The 16,037-nt window shown below is 47.5% G+C and overlaps 1 protein-coding gene across 3 annotated transcripts in view; it reads right to left on the reverse strand.

Moving 5' to 3' along the window:
• Window positions 1-16,037, reverse strand: part of Gnptab (N-acetylglucosamine-1-phosphate transferase subunits alpha and beta) — a 73,582-nt gene that overhangs the window by 20,592 nt on the left and 36,953 nt on the right. For all 3 annotated transcript variants that reach the window (XM_037196850.1, XM_028880301.2, XM_028880300.2), the window contains 5 exons: window positions 5,403-5,564; window positions 3,720-3,899; window positions 3,360-3,530; window positions 1,965-2,088; window positions 481-684 (listed from right to left, as the gene is read on the reverse strand). In XM_037196850.1, the coding sequence (XP_037052745.1) occupies window positions 481-684; window positions 1,965-2,088; window positions 3,360-3,530; window positions 3,720-3,899; window positions 5,403-5,564 (841 nt within the window). The remainder of the gene's footprint in view (window positions 1-480; window positions 685-1,964; window positions 2,089-3,359; window positions 3,531-3,719; window positions 3,900-5,402; window positions 5,565-16,037) is intronic.

Here is a 16,037-nt window from a genome sequence, read left to right on the forward strand (position 1 = left end):
AAATCCATTTAAAAATGCTCACAAATTCTAATACAAGGTTTGGGGATATGGCTCATCGTATCATCTGAGCCAGCCAGAGCAATTTACATGGAACATTAACCCTGATTCACTACAGAGATGTGGCATGATTTTTAATCAATAATTTTTTTTTAAATAAATATTTATTTATTTATTATGCATACAGTGTTCTGCCACCATGTATGCCTACATGCCAGAAGAAGGCATCTGATCTCACAACAGATGGTTGTGAGCCACCATGTGGTTGCTGGGAATTGAATTCAGGACCTCTGGAAGAGCAGCCAGTGCTCTTAACCTCTGAGTCATCTCTCCAGCCCTAATCAATAAATTTCAATAACTGATTTCCAACTCTTCGCCCACTTGAGATTACTGTCAATTACTGTAAATGATGACAACCATCGAATGCTCCCTATTTGTGGAGTTAGCCCTTTGTTTCTAATGTTTCCATGGCAACACGCATACCTTGTCCACAGTCACCAGCATCAAACCCGCAGGACACGACGTTGCAGGCTTGGTCGCAGAACTTATCGGCGAGCCAGGAGTTTGCACACCCTTGGTTACAGTAAGAGACACTGTTTATTCCTCCACCAAACTGCCAGGGCTGTCCGGCTCCAATGTTCCCGGTACCCCCACCTCCTGCAGCATAGCGGCTCCCTCCACTGTTACCTGTAGAGGGAGGAGGTAGGAAGAGTCCTTACTGGGCTTACAACTGTGAAGGCAGACAGCTCATCATTCTTACTAATGTTTGCAAGACTGAAGAATGGATTGCAGCTACAGAGGCCCATCCCATCCTTTAACACCAAGACTGATGCATGGATTGCAACTACAGAGACCCATCCCATCCTTTAACACCAAGACTGATGCATGGATTGCAACTACAGAGACCCATCCCATCCTTTAACACCAAGACTGAAGCATGGATTGCAGCTACAGAGACCCATCCCATCTTTTAACACCAAGACTGAAGCATGGATTGCAGCTACAGAGACCCATCCTATCCTTTAACACCAAGACTGATGCATGGATTGCAGCTACAGAGGCCCATCCCATCCTTTAACACCTACAGAGACCCATCCCATCCTTTAACAGAAGACTCCCTGTGTCTTAAGGAAAGGGAGTTCACGTGGAAGAGTACAGTTGGTGGTGATTGAGATGGGTAGAGCCAAGCTGGAGAAGGGAAAGAGATTATTCCAAGGGCTATGACTCAGAATTCCCAAAACCATGTCCAGACACAGGTATTCACACCGTCAAACGTTAACGTTTTTTGCTAGGTCTGCTTTATACACCTGTATTCTCTCCCTGCAGCTGCCTAGACTTCACAAAAGGGCAGCTGACAGAGAAGACTAAGACACAGCTGTGACACTCTGTTTCCTCCAATAGTCAACACAGTTTCCAACTCCATTTCCTAATGCAGAATACCAGGATGATGGCATCTGTGCCCACTCTCTTTCTCAGAACCCCCCAAATCAAGAGGGTAATAAATAATGTTCTAGAAGTTAGTGCTTTATAAACTGAAAGGCAGCAAGTAAACATATTTTCAAAAGTGCCAACGTCAAGTCCAACGGTGAGTGGGTGGGGTTTGCTGCTAAGTAGATTAGGGTTATTTATTCTGTAGCTTCGATCATTTCACAGCCTATTGCAATTTTCCCCTGAGATTCCTGCCATGGACTCCTGTAGAACCAGCTGGAATAATCCTTGGGTTTACATAATTGAGAGTATTCTAGCTACTTTAAGTAATAACAAAAGATATTTTCAAGTGCAGAGCCTACATCAGAGAAATGCATGCAATAATGGTAGATACCGTGAATCAACAGGGCTACATGGCCATACCGACCAGGAATGTCTGGATTCTGGAATGTTTCAATGTCCGGTTTAGGAAGTCAACAGCGTGGATTCTTAGGACTAAGGATGAAAAGACGAACAAGTCACGCTGGGCACATCCTTACCAGAGCAATCGCCACCATCCCAGTCACAGGCGGAATTGTTGCAGGCCTTATCACAGTAGCCGTCTTTAATCCAGGAGCCGGGGCAGCCCTCGGCACAGTTGGGCACAGGCCATGTCAAATAAACCTGCGGTAAAAATCAAAGAGAAAAAAATACAACAGTTTCTGACACCCTTTACTCTCTAATTAAAATATCTTGAGAAAGATATCAAGCCTCTGAAGTTTCCCAAAGACGACTGCTGCTGATACTCGGCACTGCCTTTGGCTGGCCAACGCCCACTGTCCAGTGAAGCCTGCTGGGCCTGGCTATTCTCTTCTAGCCGCTTCAGAGAACAGGGACTCACGGGTTAGTTTTAATAACATGCTTTTATAACCTACTTCTAAATAAAATAGCACGGTCAGACTGACATATGAACACAGAACATGTCAAGGGAGGGAGAGGATCTGCTGCAGGTCCCTCTTCTGCTGTGACACTTATTAGCAACCTGAGTGCTTTTCTGCATAATCGCCTCAAGGCTGAGGGAAGGAGAGGGTGAGTGCTACCAGTGGCCTAAAACCTCCACAGTGAGGCCCTGCTTAGGCAAATTATTTCGTACAACATCCTGAGCTCCCAAAGCGAGTGCACGGCTACTTGATAAATTAAATCCACTGAAGATAAACACACCCCCTCCCGTTTTAAAGACACCATTCCTTTGCACATTACACTTATTCAGAATTTATATTTTAAATCTAACCGGAAACTAGAGTTTGGCAATGGCTAGAGTTTGGCTCTATGGTAGAGTACTTTCCTGGCACAGATGAGTTCCTGGGGCTGGTCTCCAGCACAGAAAACAAACAAATCTGGTTCAATTCGGACAGGTCTCCCCATCCCACCTGATTTAACCTTCAGTCTCCCTCCCCCTTCCCCCAACACAGCCTGAGCCAGACGGGCCACCTTACATGAAACTTCATCACCCCCTCCCACTCCCCCACAAACCCCCACGCCCACCCCAGAGCTGCGTGTGCACACATACATACACATTATGCACACACACACCACACACACACACACACACACACACACACACACACACACACACACACACTTCTTTAAGCTAATTTTGTGTGCTGGTCATTTTGCTGTCACTCAAGCTGCAATTCTGTTGCAAAGTGACTTTGCTACGGTAGAAAGCATAAAGGGTCAAGGAGGAAACGGGAACCCTGTTCATCTGAGACCCAGGAAAGCAGTGCCCCACGGCCGTGTTCTGACTCTTAACCCTGACTCTCCTGAGCTTGGAGTCACAAATGCATAGCTGTGGATACTTGCATACAGAAATGCATACACAGATGCATGAGGAAATGCCTTTCCTCATCTGCTACTGATGTTCCAACGAGGTGCCCACCCATCTCAGGACTTACCTTCTGACCTTTGGAGTGGCTGTAGAAGTCATCCGGCCAAACATCCTTACCAAACATAACATCGTCATTCAGATAAATAAACTTCTGCGACAGCCCCTCGATGCGATGGATGTGACTTTCAATAGCAGGTGAACTGAAAGTAGGCAGGTGGCTCAGATTCCGGAAAATGTCCTTGAACAGAAAAGGCACACGCAGAAGGTAAATCTGAGCTGTTTCACTTTGGTTGGGCATTTAGACAGAGGGAAGGGAGGAGAATGGTAATTCAAAGAAGGCGGACACGGAGGTCGAGACGGATCACTGTGCCACACTGAAAGCCCAGACAGGAAACCACAGCCCTGTGATGTCTGCAAAGTCACGCACCTGGTGGGTTACTATTGTCACTCGAGGGTTGTCAAGGTTCAGCCAGGATGGAATCTGCCCGTTGGTGACGATGAAAATATTCCGAACCCACGGCGCATGTCTTTCGATGGATCGCAATGAGTATCTCAGCTCTTCATTATCTTCGAAACGGCTGGCAGACACATCTTCATCCTGCTTGGACTGGGAGACGGGTAGAAGTGTGGCACATAAAGACATGAAGGATCTCCACTGGGTCCCAGCTCCTCCTCCTTGTCTTACCCTCTGCCTGCTCTGTTCTAAGGGGGAGTATTTTTATGTCAACTTGACACAAGCTGGAGTCATCTGAGAAGAGGGAGCCTCAAGTGCGAAAATGTCTCCATAAGCTCAGGCTGCAGACAAGTCTGTTGGGCATTTTCTTAATCAGTGATGCATGGGGGAGGGCCCAGCCCATCGTGGGTGGTTCCATCCCTGGGCTGGTGGTCCTGAAGAAAGCAGGCTGAGCAAGCCAGTAAGCAGCACCCCTCCCTGGCATCAGCTCCTGCCTCCAGGTTCCTACCCTGCTTGAGTTTCTGTCCCGACTTCCTTCAGTGAAGAACAGTGCTGTGGAAGTGTAAGTCAAATAAACCCTCCCCTCCCCAAGTTGCTTTGTTCACGGTGTTTCATCACAGCAAAAGAAACTTAGACAGGCTCTGCCTAAACTTTAAAATTTGTGCATGCACGTTTGTGTGTGTGTGTGTGTGTGTGTGTGTGAGAGAGAGAGAGAGAGAGAGAGAGAGAGAAAGAGAGAGAGAGAGAGAGAGAGAGAGAGAGAGAGAGACAGACAGACAGACAGACAGACAGACAGACATTCCATCTCCTCATTATACTTTACATAAAGGGTCTTAGATCCGATTGGTCCTGCAGGCCTGGAGCTCACTATGTAGACTGGGCTGGCCTCAAATTCATAAAAATTGGCCTGTTTCTGGGGCTACTAAAGGCATGTCCCATCTAGCCTGACCAAAGCTTTATTTTGTTTACATTTATAAGTAAGTGAGTGTGAGGGTATGTGTACGTGGGTGCCCTTGGAGGCTAGAAAAGGGGTGATAGGTATCCCTTGAAGCTGGAGTTACAGGAGGTTGTGAGTTGTCTAATGTGGGTGTTGAAACCAACCCCGGGGTCTCTGGAAGAGCAGAGCGTGCTCCTGGCAGCTGAGCCATCTCTGCGGACTTGTTCTTTTTAATAAGAGGCAAACCAATGGCAGAGAGCGGAAGTTTGGAAAAGCCCTAATGGGGCCACTTTCCAGTAAGTCCTCTCCCTTCTACTCAATCTGACCTACAGATATTTAACATCCTAATTCTTCAGCCCACCACTCGCCCAGCTGAGCTGTTCTGCCAATGGCAGACATTCTGAATTCTTCACCTGAGCTGTAGGGGTCTACACCCCTTCCCTGAGCTGCAGAGGTCTACACCTGTTCCCTGAGCTGTAGGGGTCTACACCCCTTCCTTGAGCTGTAGAGGTCTACACCCCTTCCCTGAGCTGTAGAGGTCTACACCCCTTCCCTGAGCTGCAGAGGTCTACACCCCTTCCTTGAGCTGCAGAGGTCTACACCTGTTCCCTGGCTGTAGGGATCTACACCCCTTCCTTGAGCTGTAGAGGTCTACACCTGTTCCCTGGCTGTAGGAATCTACACCCCTTCCTTGAGCTGCAGAGGTCCACACCCCTTACCTGGCTGATGGCACTCAGGTCCCACAGCAGATACGCAGGGCTGACGGTCAGCTCTTTCCCATTGATGGTCATGTTCTTCTTGGCTTGCTGGGTTAGCTCTTGGAAACCTTTGGGGTTGTTCAACTTCAGAAGAGCGACACTGGCCTCCGAATATAACTGTAACTGACAGAGAGCAAGAGATACGCATGGGCACACTGCACCGCAGGGAACAAACACAGACTTACCTCTAATTTTGTTTTCTTTTGGAGAAAGAGTTTCCAGGTCTAGGGTGACCTTAAACTCATGGCAATCCTTCTGCCTCAGCTTTCCAAGTGCTGAGATTACAGGCATGAGCCATCATGCCCAGCTTTTTAACTTTTAGTCTTGAAATGTAAAGACGGTATCATATAGGCCAACAGTATTAGCCAGAGGAATACAACAGAACATCTGTGGACAGGAAGGATTGGAGGACCAGTGTGACCAGGGCACCCTGGGCATCATTTGATAGCTACAGCCATCCTCAGTCCCACAGGAGCTACAGTCATTCCTCAGTCCCACAGGAGACTCTAGATCTCCTGAGACGTCAGACTCTTATGACATCCCCCCAACTCTTCAGAGCTGGCTTATTTTTACGGCTCTTCATTTACACACACACACACACACACACACACACACTGGGTGTAGTCACATGCCTTTAATCCCAGCACTTGGGAGGCAGAGACAGGCAGATCTCTGAGTTCGAGGTCAGCCTGGTCTACAGCTCCAGGACATCCAGGGCTATGTGGAGAGACCCTGTCTCGGGGGGGGGGGGGGGGGGGGGGGGAGCCAACAGTTTCTGACTTTGTTCTAGAACATGACCGATATGATACACTGGGTGTATCACAGTGTAACTTGGCTGGATTTAGGTGGCTTCATGCTGTAACTGGGCATCTCAGCAGCATCCTGCCTCACTCCTGGTGTAATCTAGGTCTGAGCGTCCAAGTGCCTCCAGAGTAATATACCTTTTTGTGGGCAAAGCTGTGGAGCAACCACAGATCTAAGGAGAAACAATGTGAACAGTAGCCAGTTTTACACACCAGCTTCTCCACCCTCTCAGTGCCACACCACCTCCATCTGTATTAGATTTGGACTCTGTGTCAAGATTTCCTAGGAAAAGAGGTTTTTCTTTTGTTCCCCCCGCCCCCACCTCTCTCTTTGGTTTTTCGAGACACGGTTTCTCCATGTAGTTTTGGTGCCTGTCCTGGATCTTCCTCTGTAGACCAGGCTGGCCTCAAACTCACAGGGATCCACCTGGCTCTGCCTCCTGAGTGCTGGGATTAAAGGCGTGCGCCGCCCCTTTAAGAGGAGAGGTTTTTCAACCAGAAACTAAGGAGATGGGTGGAAACAACCCTGTTGGAGGCAGGACACCCTTCTGCCATGCTGTCTTCTCTGACAAGGCTGCTGTAGTCTAGAAGACAAATACAGACGCTTACAGGGTCGTTCTGGGCTGTTTTTGCTATCAGACTGTCTTGACTCATTTCCTAAGCAGTTCCCCGAGTTTCCAGAGACCTCCAGGCCATAAGAAAGCAGTGGAATTTCATGTCTGCCATTCCCCCTTTTCACCAACGCATGCCATTAACTCCTGACCACCAACAGTGTGGCGCATACATACATCAAGAACTCAAGGGGTCAGTTCTCACTGCGGTCAACCCTGCCTCTGTGTGCGGCAGAACAGGAAGCAGTCGCCGAGAGACATTCCCACCTGTCCCTGCAAGACTCTTTGTCCCTTTCTTCCCATTCACTGGTCCCCATAACACCTCTAAGGGCCCCCTAGAGTGGGGAAACCACTGTTCAAGAATAAGTAAACAGTAATTTAATAGTATAATTTAATTTTAAACTTAAAGGGGAAATGTCTGCATCCTAATCTCTCAAAATTGTTATCTTGGAAATTATTTTGAAGCCTCTTAGACATTCTCTAAGTTTACAGATTTTTAAGATGCTTTATGATAAATTTAAAATCCAGTTAAAGGACTGAGGTTAATACATCTCTGGCATGTACCAGCATATCCAAATGCAATCCTGAGCATCATTTATCATTAGTGATGGATTTATGCTAGCATTTCTTTTCCCCTTTTGCCTAGGTATTATCCATCAGGGAAACTAATTGCACAGACTCTGTAAATAATGAAAATGCTACAATTACATCATGTTAAAAAAAACAGTGACACCAAACTGTCTTAGCATGTTTACACAGACGCTCTTTCTTCGTGTTGGGACTGAGGAAGGAACCCGGAGCCTCATGTGTGCTAGGGAAGTGCTCTGCCATTCATACATCTCCATGCCTCTTTTACTTTTTATTTGGAGACAGGATCTCACTGAGGTGCCCCGGACAGGCCTTGAATTTGCAATCCTCCTAGCCCAGCCATCTGAAGCAGATTGCAAGTCTGTGCTATGTTTTAACTCGGTAATTGTAGCATTTTCACTATAATTTCCACCACTGACCAAGCATATAATGTGCACCAGACACTGCCTTGGGCAATTTCTGTCCCAGAGTTAAAGTGTAAACTCACACCTGCCCTGCTCTAAGCCTGAGTGGCATAGACCCAGGCTTGTGCTGCTGTGGCAGAGCTGGCCCGTCGGATGTAGAGATGATGAGAGCAGACACCTGTACTACAGGTGGAACCTGGGACTAGAGATGCCACTGAGGCAGGCAGTTGGCAGGCTGGCTGGGATCATCCGGGGACCTGCTGGGCCAGCTGCCTGCTGATCTGAGCTCCAGTGAAGTCAGAAGAGAAGTGACATTCTCTCCTCAGCTCTGTTCACTCCAGGAAGCAGCCCGGGGACCACCAGTCAGTATCAGAGCAAGAAAACCATCCAGCCTGGCTGGAGAGGAAAGCAGGAGCCAGGCTGTCACCAGGTCCTGTGTGCATGTCACTGCACAGCTCCCACGGAGTCCCAAGCCACCACAGAGAAGCCCAGCTGACCACCCCTGAAAGGCTAGGGGTCTCCATTACGAGGCAAACAAAACACTTTTTTTTAAAAAAACTGTTAACCAGTAAATATAAAGGACTGACAATAGAAGAAACCAGGCTAAGTATGTATACAGTCTAGTAGAGTGCTTGACCTTCATGTGTGAGGTTCTGGCTTCCAACCGAGCACCATCAATTTAAAAGAAAAGATGTTTCGGAGATGCTTAAGACAGCTGGAGAATTCTATGAAGAGAGCCAAGGATTCACAGCATTACTTTAAAATGGTATCTAATTTTAATTCATAATTTATTTATTTATTTTTAATTCATAATTTATATGGCCTTTTATTTGGTTAGAAGTGCACCAAGAAAATTGTTCTCAAATTAGATGATTTTTAAATTTTTCTTTTATATATGTATTTTGTGGGTGGGAAGGACGTGAAGGCCACCGTGCGGGTGTGGAAATCAGAGGACGTCTTTCAGGAGTCTGTCCTCTCCTTCCAACATGTGGGTCCACAGGACTGAATTTAGTCAGAAGATCTGGCAGCAAGCACCTTTACCCATCTCGACAGCCCATACATACAAGCAGCTGCCTAGGACTGGCTTCTAACTACATCACCAAGTGGGTGAGTTTGAGGCTAGGCTGGTCTACAGAGCGAGTTCCAGGACAGCCAGGCTGCTGTTATAGAAAAACCCTGTCTCAGAAAAACATTAAAAAAAATTTCAGAAATAGGTTCTCTCACAGTAACCACACAGTAGTTAACAGAGATAAAAGGACAGATTTTTTTTTCTGCCTAAGGGGCATGAAGTATCCTCTACTGTCCACTAGGTGGCAACCCAACCCTGCAACGTTATTATTAGTACTGGCCGCTCTTCTGCTGGAAAAGGAAGGATCTGAGATGTGCCTCTATCCTGTGTGTGTGTATATATATATATATATATTGGTGGCAAATGTCATCTATTGCTGGAGGTTGATTTCTGGTAGGTTGAGTAGCTGTGGCTTCTGCTGAAGGATGGAGTTCTCAGCTAGATCTGCTCTTTTTGCCACTACCTCTGCGGAGCTGGGACTCCAGGCCATTCTGTGTGCCACCATCTGGTTTGGGACCCAACCCCAGGCCTCTGGTAACGCTATGTTGGCATCCAACCCATTGAGCTACATCCTCAGCTTCGAAAATTTATGAACCACCCCTAAACATATTTCTACAAGAAAGTACAATTCTTAGCATTGATGACCAAAAAACCCAAACCAAACCAACCAACCAACCAACAACAACAAATCAACTGATTCTGAAGTATCAACTACGGCCAGAATGTAACTGTTTACAACCACATCAAAAGTATGAAATTTGCTTTCATCTTTGATAAATGCTAAAATTACATGTATACCAAAGAATTACTTAAAAATGAATTTCCTGGGCCGGAAAGACGTCTCAGGGGATAATGGCACCTGCTACCACGCATGCATGACATTGATTCCCAGGACCCACATGGGGGACAGAACTGCCTCTTGTCCTGTGACCTTCACACATGCACACTGTGGCACTTACATACACACACACAGACAATATAAAAATGTAAATAACAAAAAAATCTCCTCTGGTCTACAGAGCGAGATCCAGGAAAGGCACAAAGCTACACAGAGAAACCCTGTCTCAAAAACACCCCCCCCAAAAAAAATCCTTATAACTTATTATCAGCAAATGTGTATCTATTTCCTATATTTATATACCTAAAGTCATATAAAAATTTCTCAAGCCAAAGGGATTGTTGGTGGGAAGGTTAAGGAGGCTCTGATCCAGAGAACAGAGAGGCCTGGGTACCGCTAACCATCCTGTGAGCACGTGTACTGGGGTAAGACTGTCAGTACACAGACAAGCCAACCTGCTCGAGGAGAACAGCAAATCCCAAAGAACGGCAGGGGGCCAGACAAACATCCCCGAGAACAACTCAGAAGGTGCAGTGTAAGTTGGTTTTAAACCTGGGTTGATTTGATTTTCATGTTATTATGCAGACTTCGGGATAAAAACCCTTCCGCGACGACTAACTGGAGACAAGTCAGCACCTCTTAGGGATCTGGTAAGTCAGGGCTGCTAGGTTTTAAAAAGTCCCGATGGCTGTTCCAAAGCTAAAGTAGTTCCATAACCATTGCTTCCTCTGCTGACTATTCATTTTAGAAATAGAGCAAAAGGAAAGGCGTGCGTTAAAAATCAAGTGAGGCCGGGCGGCGGTGGCGCACGCCTGTAAGCCCAGCACTCAGGAGGCAGAGCCAGGCAGATCTCTGTGAGTTCGAGGCCAGCCTGGTTTACAGAGCAGATCCAGGACAGACACCAAAAAACTACACAGAGAAACCCTGTCTCAAACGCCCCCCCCCTCAAAAAAATAAAAATAAAAATCAAGTGAGTAAGATACTTTCATGGAGGTCACTAAAGATGTGTTGGTAATAATATTATGTGGCCAAGTGTTACGTGGCTAAGTATCCTTTATCTAAACTGCTTGGGATCAGAAGGGTTTTAGTGCCAGGAGTGGTTTTTTGTTGTTTGTTTTTGAGACAGAGTCTTACCATAAAGTTTTGGCCTGGAACTCGCTATGGAGACCAGGCTGGCCTCGAACTCACAGAGATCTGCCTACCTCTGCCTCCCGAGTGCTGGGATTAAAGGCATGCGTCACCACACCACTGTGTCTGTTTTGTTTCAGGCCTGGCATGGTTGCACACACCTTTAATCTTAGCCCTCAGGAAGCAGAGGTAGGTGGATCTTAAGTTTGGGGCTTAGCCTGGTCTAGATAGTGAGTTCTAGGTTAGCTAGGCCTATACAGTGAGACCCTCCCTGTCTCAAAAAGAAAAAAAAAATCCAAACATTTACATATACGTGTGACGAACTATTTGGGGGGATGAAACTCCAGTCTAAACATGAAATTCGTGTGTCATATATACATAGCCTGAAGATAATTTAACACATTTAAAGTAATTCTGTACATAAAACAAAGTATCATATGAGGATATAGATATACCTACCTAATTTTACATTCGTGGTGTCATGTTGGTGCTCAGAGACTTTTGGATTTTAGAGCATTTTAGAGTTTGGATTTTCAGATGAGAGAATTGGCAGCATAATTTTCGGTGACCTTAAACAGGTCCTGAGTAGAACTCTGAGGGGGTAGAATGCAGGTGAGTTGCTAAGGCCATCACTACCTTGCCTGTACCTTCCTAGTCAAGCAATGAGCTCATCTAGCCTTCGGTGAATTAGTTACAGACAGTCTGCAGACCCCCCAGTGTCTGTGAACCACACAGACACTTCCGGTTTCCCTCATGCACTGCTATTTTTTATGTCTCTGTAAGCTAAGGGAGGATTTACTCTGGCTCGCCATTTGAAGGAACCGTCCCGTCCATCGTGGTGAGGAAAGAACTACGGCAGGAGATTGCCCGTTCACTTCACAGCCCACCAGGAGGCAGGGCTGGCATGTAAACTGGAGGCTGGCTCCCTAGGGACCCGTTTCATCCAGCTAAGACCCATCTCCCCAAAGCTCTACAACACTCAAAATAGTGTCAGCAGCAGCAGCAGCAGCAGCAGCAGCAGCAGCAGCAGCAGCAGGGACTTGGGTGTTCAAACCCAGCAGCCTTTGGGGTACATTTCTATCCAAACCCGAAGAGGGCAACTCCATAGCAGTCTACTCAATTAGTCACACACTCCCCGCAAACTCTCTAACCCCTGTGCTTCAAAACACAATTTAAATCCTTGAGGTCAGGGCACACATCCTCTCCTGCACACCCGCCCACTCGGCAGCCGCCATCACTGAATTCTACTTACTGCCAGCATTTCCTTGTGAACCCTGGGACGATTTCCCACCTGCTCCTCACGTGACACAGAACAGAACAAAACCCAAACCTAATCTAAACTGAAAAGCCCCACCATGGACGAAAATGTCTAGAAACAGAAAGGTTTAGAGTGAACTGAAGATAAGACACTGGAGAGAAATTCTGTGTGTGTCGCATCTAAAACTTTCACCGATAAAACTCGTAGGTAATTGATCAGATTATAAGAGGAGTCACCTCAAGGTTTCTCAAAACAGAGAGCCTGAGAAAGGGTTGTTTGTTGTCTAGGATGAGAGTGGACAGAAGCGTTTGTAGGAATTCAAATCCATCAGCTTACAAACACATCCTCTCTTTAAACTAACAAAAAGCGTGTTTTCCTTTTAGCAGGGCACATAAAGGCGAAGGTGCATGCTCACAGCAACTCGGCGGAGCGGCACACTTCCACACCAAGTGTGGCACCTGCCGGTCTTCACAGCGGTGACAAGCTTTTCCCTTCAGTCCCAAGGCCCGCATATGGGGAGTGCCCTTCAAGAGTGGCGCTCAGCCCCCATGTGGAGGTACGGAGCTCAGTCCCCCATGTGGAGGTACAGAGCTCAGGCCCCCATGTGGAGGCACAGAGCAGTGCTCGGCACCCCCTCCTCCCTGCCCTGTGCAGGTGCAGAGGTGAAGAGAACAGTGATCTAAGATCCTTGCAGCCTGTGATGTCTGCTGGACACAGGCTGCCCTGTCTGAGTCGGGGACCACGGCCTCAGCGAAGACCTTCTGGAAGAGCGCAGGAGCATGCCATGGTCCAGCTACCCGGGCCTCAGGTTCAGTGTCTTCCGATCTTCCCTCTCATGTGCTGCACGTGCCTCTAACGCAACACTCAACTCCGGTCCCCACCCCCACCCCCACTGCAGTCCATCACTTCCAGCCCACCACACACATCCACCTCCTCTCTCAGTCTTCCTTCTCCCCGACAGCTTGCCAACATAGGGTGTTGAGTATCTCTCAGATGTTTCTGGAACTTCTCCCATCACTGGCATCCCATAGCCAGAGGTCTTTCAACAGGAATACTTTGCAGGTCTAAACTAGTTTTCTAGCCTCCGGCTTTTTCCTATCTAACATCGACCACACCTGTGCCTCAGAATTACCAGACTGTCTTCCTGTCACAGCCCTCCTTGCCTCCGGATAAGGTCCAGCCATCTTGCCTTCCCTAGCTCTGCATCTCCATCTCTAACACACTATCTACTCCCCGGCCTCCAGCCCTTGGTTCAGGCTCTTCTCTCTGCACTCCCTTCCCAGCTGAAGAACCGCGGCTGGACGTAAGCAGCTCTGCGCAGGGCCAGCAAGCAGAAAAGCCTGTCTTGGCTCCCGATGCACCTAAGGCCCAGGCATTCTTGGGCACCTTCTACTACTATCTAGAGATGTCCCAAGTAAATGCTTTGGTTCCCTCGGTTCTCCCTAGCTACTCCCTGGAACGCCGGAGGTGTTTGATTGAATAATCCAGGTGGATTGAAACCCGTAATAGGAAACACTGTTCTCAGAGGATCTGTAATAGAGCCTATGGGAAGAGCTGAGGAACTGGGGGCTGGGAAATGGCTCCATGACAGCATGGAGATCTGAGTTCAGCTCCCTGGAACCCACGTTCAAGCTGGGCATGCCTACAGTTCCAGCACTTGGCAGGGGAAAGGGAGGGAGACAGATTTCCTAGAGCTCTCTGGTCAGGTGGCCTGGCCAACTGGTGAGGCTAAAGACTAGCTCAAAAAATCAGGTGGAGAGTGACCAAGGAAGACGCCTGACATCAACCTCTGGCCTCCGTGTGCATACACACACACACACACACACACTCACACATATACACACACACCGGTATACACACCCACATACACACTCACACATATTCACATACACCAGTATACACACACACTCACATATACACACCCACACCTGTATAAAAACACACACTCAAAAAATATACACCCACACATATACACATATATGCACACACACACACACTTGCACACACACACAAACACATACACCCACACCCATACACATATATATGCACACACACTCACACACGTACACATGCACACACTCATGCAAACATACCCATACATATACATTCACACATACATACCCACACCCATACTCTCACATAGACCGATATACATATACACATACACATAAACACATACACACATACCTGCATATATACACACACAAACACATACATACACACTCACACCCATGCATGTATATACACACTAGTATACACATACACTCTCATACACATACCCGTACACACACACCCATACACATACACACACACACACACACTCACATAGGACCCCCCCCCCACACTGATACCTGTATACACATGCACTCACAGAGCCACACCTATCTCTCTCTCTCTCTCTGTCTCTCTGTCTCTGTCTCTCTCTCTCTCTCTCTCAGGAACAAGTATCACCCCCCTCAACACACAGATTTGAAGAACTGAACTCAAACACCACACCTGCTCTTCCTGCTTCTCGATTTCTCAGGCGGCTCAGGTCACCACTGCACTTTACATGCTCCACCTCCACACGCCAGGCCACCCAAGAACGGTCTGCAGAGGCCCGCCACCTCCGTCGGGCCACACCTGTCACCAGCAGCACATCCAAGGCCGTTGTCAGCGCCGAGGAGCAGTTGCGGCAGAGCGGAACGGGAAATGTCACACAAAGGCGGACGATGGAGAAGCAGAAGGAATCCCTAACTGCTTTTTAAATTTCGATTAACGTGGCCTTCCGGAAATAGAATAAAGTCATTCTTCCCACACAAGGGAGATGAGCTGATAACAGTGAATAGTGGAAAGTGCCAACGTGCAGGAGTCTGTAACTCTGGGACCAGCAACTAAAAAGTCAAGACGCCAAATAAACTCTGGCTGAAACGAAAGCTCATCTATGGTTTTAACTGCTCAAATCAGGAGTGAAAGTGCCTCAGGGGAAGGAGATGTGGTGTCTAGTTTAGAGTCACTACAGATCAACCACAAAGTCAGCCCAAAGAGAGCGAGTGCTGTTCCATTCCACACAAGTACCGTATGCACACTAACCAATCGCACTTCTGGAATTCCTCCCCTATTTCAAAGTACAATGAAGGAAAGCTCGAAGGGATGGCTGAGCACAGGGGTGCTGCAGAGACCGGAAGATTGTAGGTTTGAGGACAGCCCAGTCTACACAGCAAGTTGTGGGCCAGACAGAATTACATAGCGAGACCTGTCCCAGACAAAAACGAAGAGGAAGAGGAGAAACAGAAAGACAGAGCCAGCTAGCTTTGGGGGAGGGGAGGACCCACGAAACAAAGAAAAAAAGCAGACGTCATCCGCTTCATAGTTTTCTTCTAAACATAACACCAAGCATTTAACCTGTGAGGGAGGCCTAGCGAACGAGGAGAAAGAAATGTTTTAAAGGGAACTTGGGATGGAGTGACTAACACAAGAACGGAGTAAGAACTCCCTTCCTCCCTTCACGTGACCCCCACTTCTCCATCCCCCACAAACCTAAACAGCACACTAAGAGGAAGTGGGAACCAAGCAAGCCGGACCTAGCGGCAGAATTTCACACACCCAAGAATCAGCTCCCTACAGTTCCAGAGGCTCGGACTCCACACCCTCTCCGCTAAGAGACGCCTGTGTTGACCACCTGGAATCTGATACAGTAGCGTGACCTAAGTAAGGTCGACTAGAAAACACACATGGATTGTGTCCTGAATCTATGCATGGTCAGGAAAAGGCCGGTTGGGGCAGAAGGGTAAGAAATATACACAATCCTGAACACATCAATGCCTGGGTTTGCTATGAATGAATCAGAGTTTCACATGATCAAATACTATAAATGTCTGAAGTATAACCCTTTTATGAATGAAAACATTTATAAAT

This window comes from Peromyscus leucopus, chromosome 18 (assembly GCF_004664715.2).
Source record: "Peromyscus leucopus breed LL Stock chromosome 18, UCI_PerLeu_2.1, whole genome shotgun sequence".
NCBI lineage: Eukaryota > Metazoa > Chordata > Mammalia > Rodentia > Cricetidae > Peromyscus > Peromyscus leucopus.